The 7822-nt window shown below is 36.4% G+C and overlaps 1 protein-coding gene across 1 annotated transcript in view; it reads right to left on the reverse strand.

The window, feature by feature from the left end:
- Nucleotides 1–7766, reverse strand: part of cetn3 (centrin 3) — an 18600-nt gene extending 10834 nt beyond the window's left edge. Inside the window, exon 1 of the mRNA XM_037979249.1 lies at nt 7450–7766. Within this exon, the coding sequence (XP_037835177.1) occupies nt 7450–7466 (17 nt within the window). The 5' untranslated portion in view covers nt 7467–7766. The remainder of the gene's footprint in view (nt 1–7449) is intronic.
- Nucleotides 7767–7822: the final 56 nt, after the last annotated feature.

A 7822-nucleotide genomic window follows, 5' to 3' on the forward strand; every position in this document is an offset into this window, starting at 1 on the left:
CTCATTACTGAGTCCTTTTTTTGACACTTTGATTTCTGTTTTGGGGGGTTTTCGGGTTTTTTTTTTTGAGCTATGGTCTTAAACCTTTGATCAGCTGAAAAAAATCATGTTTGAGTGTAAATGCAGTTTTCAATTAATTCCCAGCTCAAAAGTTTTTGTCTCTTACACTGATGTCTTCTTTTAACATTGTGAAGCTCTACTTAGAACCTTCTTAAGATCCAATAGTGCAAAATGCAAATTCTTGCAATTTTTTGACTGGTCTTAAGATTTTGATCAGGAGTGTAAATGACTCCACCGTGTGCTCAGGTCTGCACGCTGTGCATTACTTCTTACATATATAAGGTGCTCTGGATTATAAGACGCATTGTCATTTTTTGAGAAAATTAAAGGTTTTTAAGTGCGCCTTATAGACCGGAAAATTTGGAAAATAGAAATGTGTTTTTGCACATTTTGTAACTTTGAGTGGCACATTTTCAAAGTAAACAAATACTGACATAAACATTAATTTCAATTTAACAATTAGGTCAATATTAAGTACTTAATAATGATGCAACTTATTTTAGAAGACGATGGCTAAAATGCATTTTAGACTGTCCCTGACTAGGCCTATGGAAGGATGGCGTAAACCCTGGCAATACGCCGAGAGTCAACTGTGGATCAGTTGAGTTCAACAACTTGTCTGGAAGGACACCCAGGAGGGTTAAGGTGACGGCTTCTGATGGGTATGGAACTCTTCAGCTAATGGAGTCAAGAGTTGGAGGGTGACACAGCATCTATGAGTAATTCTTTTAATATAATAGTCTCCTAAAGTTACAAATGGTTCTCGTTAACTTCATCTTTTCTGTTGCTGAATTTTACAGAACAAATCTACACTTTAAACTTAGGTAAAACAAAATACGACAATGGACGACGAAAAGAAGAAAGGACAAAGATGAAAATGAATGAAGACTGGGCAGAAGAGCCAAGGTCCATCTAGTTTTATCAAAGGTGATGAGACGTCAACATCATCAGCCACTCAGAACCTGACACAGTCAGGAAACGTGTGTCTGTGGAGATGGAGCTTATCTTTCTGTTCAAAACAGATTCTGTTAGCATGATCAATGGAATGTAAACCGCTTTACCAAAATCTTATTAGATAAATCTTCAACATTATTTTTTCCAACACATTTTATAAAATTTAATAAAAAGAAAGACTTCATCTCTGCATAAATCATATTTTCTGTGAGTCTTAAGAGAAGTGTAAAAACATTGTGTCTCTACCAATAAGATATTCTGAGTGTGTGGAGAAAAGCAACTTATCCAAAATGATACCAGGGATCAAGTCATAGCAGAATGACCTTTTACACAGAACAGTTCCTGGAAACATGAGTGAAGGTCAGAGGTCATAAATGAATGGGTCCCTTTACACTACACAATACAACAAAAAGAGTAACAAATATGTGTAAATAAATTTTATATCAGTGTTAAGGAGACAGATTATAATTTACATTCTATCTTCCAAAACCAGTGAAATTATGTTGTCTATCACATCAGATACAGACTTATTCCAGGGACTCTTGCTAACATTCATTTATAAGACACCTGTCAATCCTCATTGCATAATTAGGAAGTACGCTGGATACAAGTAGTGTTCAAAATGCAAAAACAATAGGTTCCTTGTCCGCTAAATGGTTCACTACATAGTGATCATGATATAGTAAGTGAGTGAGTGAGTGAATGAGTCAACACAAACATTTCAAACAGAGCTATAGCCTTTCAAATGTAGTACACAGTATAAGTATTTGTTGGTACTGTAGTGTAATGAGAATAAAAAGTGCTTCAATGATTCTCTGCTGCATGTAAGTTAAAGCTGTGTTTAACTGTTAGAATGGAAAAGTACAGAAGCATTTATGACACCATGTTTTAGTGAGGGAGAACTCATCTTATAGGGCTCTGGGGTGTAGGAAGCAGTTACCTGATCCCTACCCCATTGGGAGACCCCTTCTCATCCTACGGAAAGTTACGTAGTGTGTTGCGCTGGGTTTTTAAAGGGGGGTCCTTTGTTCTGTGGTCAGACTGCTGACTCACCTCAGCGATTCTCAGGTATATAGCTTAAATAAATTATCCTAAGACAAAACTCTTTGTTGTCCTCTTTGTTAAAGAAAATTCCACAACAATAGCTTTAAAAGTAATTACAGTATTTTCTAAAACTTAATACCTTATTGCTATGCAGCTGTACAGCAGTGTTTCAAGAAAAAAATCTTAATATTTTTAATCAGAACATAGTCAGCATACGGTCTGTCCTTACTCAAATTCAGCTTATGGTAGTTAATCTCCTGATCTCTGTCAGTGTCAAATAAATCAAAAGCTGTTTTGATTTCATGTTTCTGGTCCTCAGTGAGCTCTCTTCTCTTCTTGCGCTTGGCTACTACAAAGAGGTGTTAACATGATTGACTATGTGCTAAATTAGATCTGAAAATCCCGACTGAGCAGGATTTTCAGAAAATCCTGACTGAGCAGGATTTTCAGAAAGCAGAAGACTTCATGAATCTCATGAAAGTTTACTACACATCGACACACTGCATGTCTTCAGAAAAGAGCCCCACATGTGGACAGATACTTCCCATTTTCCAAAGGCTTGAGGCACATCTGATTGTGAAAGAGGGAGACATTGTTTGCATCCAACCTTAAAAACCAGGTTTGGGCAAACCTATCCAAGCACTACCAGGTAAGTGACTGAAGCAGGCAGCTAGAAAAAAAACTGATGAAGAATAGAAATATCTTTATTCCTGTAGCTTGATCAAACATTTTAAGAATATGTGTTTTGAATAATGATGAGATCAGGAACTTTCTTCAAGTTGTCACTGGATTGGATCTGCACTTTAAAACAGAAGATGGATGACAGTGTCTGGGACAAGATCCAGAAAAAGCTGATTGAGCAGGTGAAATGACATTCATGCACAACTGTCCTTTTCAGCTATTAAAATCTGAGATATAAATGCTAGTTATTATCTTTGTGGTCACCAGAGGAAGACTGTGGTGATGATGGGTCACCATGCAATCTGAGGAAAGGCCTGAGAATGAGGGAGTGGAAAAGGAGGAGGAGAGTGTAAGTGTACAATAGCTGAAACTAGCAAGTTCCTGGAGAACTTGAAGGGGTCTGCATCACTTTGTGCATTTACACTGAATGAGGATTACTCCAAAAGGTGTTCAGTTGTAGACCGGCATCACAAAGGGCTGATCCTTAACACAGGTGTCCATCTTTGAACTTTGACCTTTGTATATTACACAGTTTAAGAGTTAAAGCATTCTTTCACATGTGATCTTAACCTTTGACCTCAAAATCCATGGAGCTGATCCCTGACCCATGAGGAGTGAAGTTTGAACTTCCTACTTTACACAGTTTTAGAGGTAGAGAACGCAAGCTCTTGTGACCTTGACCTTTGACCTTGTGACTTTGAAATCCATCAATTCCTAACCCATGAGGGTTCTTGCTGTAAAATTTGATCTTCTTACGTTACACGGTTGACGAGTTAAGGCACGCAGACGTTTTGGTCAATCCTCCAAGTAGCGAACCCCTTTCTGAAGCCACTGTTCCGGAGCTTTGCTATCCAGTGAGGTAGGTATGAGTCCATTCTGTTTTAAAGGTGTGCGGGGTGAAACAATGTTCTGTATTCCAATAGCTTTGTGAGTTCTATGCCATATTTTAATCAAATGAATTGAAACGGGGTTATCCGTTTTGTTAGAGATACTCGCTGGAGTCCATTTATAAACGAAGTCTGCAGGTGAACTTTCTTTAATATCATGCAGACCCACATAAATCCAGGAGGGTACATTTTCTTTCTCAAAGTAAAATGCAACAAATTTCATTTGAGCAGCTAAATAATACTTTTCTAGATTAGGTAACTTAAGACCACCAAATTTATAATCCCAAGTAAGTTTTTCTAACGAGATCCTAGGGGTTTTACCATTCCATATGAATGTTCTGATATGTTTATCGAGATTTTTAAAGAAATAGCGAGGTACTGGAATTGGTAGTGACTGGAAGAAATACTGTAATCTGGGTAGTATATTCATCTTAATACAATTAATTCTACCAATTAAAGTAATTGGTAAATTTGTCCATTTTTTCAAGTCTTCTACTATCTGGTTACTTAATGGTAAATAATTGAGTTCATACAACTTTTTAAGGTTCTTCTCTACCCTCACTCCAAGGTACCTAATTCCATTTGGTGACCACTTAAATTGACTTATTTGCTGGTATTCCACATAATCAAAATTTGAGAGTGGAAGAATTTCACTTTTTTCACAATTAACTTTATATCCAGAGATGAAACCAAAAGACTTTAAAATTACCTGTAACTTAGTAAGAGATTCAGATGGGTTTGATAAGTATAGAATTATGTCATCAGCTAGAAGGTTGATTTTATGAATTGTCTGATCTACTTGTATACCTTTTATCTCTGAATCTTGCCTTATTATCTCAGCCAAGGGTTCAATAGCTAATACAAAAAGTCCTGGAGACAGGGGACAACCCTGCCTACTGGATCTGTTTAAAGAGAAGGGTGCAGAAATCTGACCATTTGTTGCAATCATAGCTTGTGGTTTCCTATATAATGTTCTGATCCAATTGATAAAATTTCCACCAAAGCCAAATTTAGAAAGGACTTTAAACAAGAAGGGCCATTCAAGTCTATCAAAGGCCTTTTCAGCGTCTAAAGTAACAGCTATACTAGGTTCATCCCCTGGAGGCTGCCACATGAATTATGTTAAGTCATCCTCCTCTATCCAACTCTTCTGCATCTTCTGCATCCTCCGTCCTCACTCCAACTCCGTCCATGTCCTCTCTAACTACATCCATATATCTCCTCTTTGTCTTTTTCCTGGCAGCAGCATCTCTAACATCCTTCTACCAATATACCCACTGTCCCTTCTCTGCACATGTCCAAACCATCTCAGTCTGGCCTCTGTAACTTTATCTCCCAGTCATTTAACCTGTACTGTACCACCTAGCACCCTCAATACCCAATCACCCAAAAATACAAAAATGTTTTTTTTTTATTATTGTTTATTTCTGTATATGGGTTTGTATATGATTGTCTCGTAAATGGTCAGAGTTTTCCTTCATTTTATTCAATGACATTAGTATAGATGGGGTGTGTCAAGACTAGACAAGGTTATCTAGACCAGTGGTTCTAAAAGTTGGGGTTGGTACCTGAAACACCAAGTGGGTACACTAGAATCTACCTGTGATCAGCGCTGGTAAATTCATGATGTCAAATTAAAAGGTATTTTCAAGCTCTATCCAATGGTGCCGAAGTTATCCAGTTTGATCAGACTTTTATGTTTGTCACATGGCTACAATTTATAATTGATTGCTATTAGCATATTTTTGATAAGCGTTGTAAAATATAAAAAACAAAAGACATAAATGGATGAATTGTTGAGTGTGTTTGTACTGTAATTATATCCTTGTTTAATTGATTTAGTGGTGTTTGTCCACTTTAATCAGCGATACTCTGGATCACGAGCCTGCCACCATTTCGTGGGCCAGAACCAGTAGCAGCTCCTGAGCAAAATTTTTAGTGGGGCGGACATTCATTTCCTGAATCAATAACCAATCCAATGTTACAATTTGCGTTACATTTTGTTTTTAAAAAAATAAATAAAAAAGATAAGCTATACTTTTGGTTTTTTTGTGGACAAAGTTCCAAGCTGCTGACTGATAATTTATCTTTTATTTTTAGTCTCATAAATGGATTTTTAAACAGAAAATCTCCACTCCACATGTACACAGCAGATTTTGCTGCAACTATTCTTCCATTAAATAAGATCATGTGAAGTGTACCATTTGTAGTGGTCACATCAATGAGCCAAAAAAACAGCAGAATGTGTCCACAGGTCAGAATATTTTACACCCCAATAAGAATATTGGAGTTGCCCTGCAGTCCTGATCCCTTAACAAGAGACATGTTAAATGTAATGCCAAACTCGGCCGAAATCATTATAACTGCAAATAAGTAAAAAACAGAATTAATCATGGAAAAACTTATAAAATTTAATTTAAAATTGTCAAAATAGTTGAAAAACAGAACAAAACAATACACAGAAAGCCAAGTAATTAAGTAATTCACATTGTAGGAGGGCATAGTTTGTGGAGCAAATAATGTTTTTTAGGTGGAGCTGAGTATTGTATTCATAGATGTCTATTTTCATGTATGTATTATAAAAACTTGTCTGATACTGTATCATTGTCTTTCTTCAAGTTAGATATTCTTATAAAGGATTTTAGGACACCGACAAGTGCTTCCACTATATTTTATAAAGGTAGAATACTCAAATGAAAACACTTGGTGCAACAAAATACCCTACCTTATTGTTTTTGTTTTTTTTTTTAAGTTGGGTATTGTTATGAAGAGAGTCAGTGCATCTATGTGTGCTACTTCTGAATTTCATAATGGTAGGATATTTTAATAAAGGGTTTTAGGACACCGACATATGCTACCGCTGTATTTCATAAAAGGTACAAAACTTAAATAAAGGGATTTTGTACAGCAAAATGTGCTACCTAAGTATTTTATTAAAGCTGGGTATTCTGATGAAAGGATTAAGTGCATCAACAAATGTTGCAGCTATATTTTATAAAAGGTAGAATATTCAAATGAAGGGATTTGATGCAACTGAATGCGCTACCCTGCATACAAGTGGGATATGCCGATTAAGGATTTTAGTACAACATGAACAATACTGCTAAATTTTATAAAGGTAAGATATTCTATTAGTGCATACACCTGCGATAACTTTTCATTTTAAACGGGTGGGATATTCTAATGAAGGAAGTGATTTTTGTGGTTTTAGAAAGGTTTTCGTTGTGAATATAAATTGTTCCAATGCTATACTAAGCATAACTTTTAAGTTTCCACTTGAAAGAATGTTATTCGATTATGATATTTAACATTAACACAGACCGCTATAGTTTTTGGTTTGTAAACATGACGGTTGCAGTTTTTGATGGGTAGCACCGACAGTTAAACATAGCTATCTAGCCGTGCTATGGTAGGTAAATCTGACGAAGTGGCTGCACCTGGTCAGAAGCTGTAAAGTTTGGGAATCATTATGGTTTTAAACAACGTCTAGCAGCACCGGTCTGCTCTGCCAGCGTTCCTTTTATTTAACTTTTCCAAAGTTGGCAACCCTAGTCACAAAATGTTGTGTTACAACAATTTACAATCTATTAAAAAAAATCCATATTAAATCAGGACTGCAATAAAATATTTTACAGCTGAAGCAGCTTGTTGCTCTGCGATACCTTTTGTGCCGCACAGCAACAACCTTACAGAAAAATCACAATAATTTAATGAATGACAGTGCTGATGGAAGCCAGATGCTAACGAGGATAGCGGTGCTAACGGCTCAAAACTGACTTATTAGCAGATAACTTACAGAATAAACGGAATAACAAAAGCTTACCTGAGAGACAAACTCATTCCTGGGTAATTTCCGGGTCTTAAAATAAATCGTTATTGTCTAAACACACAGTTCGACCTGGTCCAATCAATATCAGAAAAAATCCGATTATCACATCGACTTAGGAAAAATGGACGAAAAGCCCCCGCCTCCTCCTGTTGAGAGGAGGGTGTAGTACGCTTGGTTGATTTTTAAAGCCAAAATGTCCAAGTTTATGGGCGCTGCCATATTGCATGTTGTTGTTGTTGTTGTTGTTGTTGTTGTTGTTGTTGTTGTTGTTGTTCTTCTTCTTCTTCTTCTTCTTCTTCTTCTTCTTCTTCTTCTTCTTCTTCTTCTTCTTCTTCTTCTTCTTCTTCTTCTTCTTCTTCTTCTTCTT

This window comes from Kryptolebias marmoratus, linkage group LG14, assembly GCF_001649575.2.
Source record: "Kryptolebias marmoratus isolate JLee-2015 linkage group LG14, ASM164957v2, whole genome shotgun sequence".
In the NCBI taxonomy this organism is placed as follows: domain Eukaryota; kingdom Metazoa; phylum Chordata; class Actinopteri; order Cyprinodontiformes; family Rivulidae; genus Kryptolebias; species Kryptolebias marmoratus.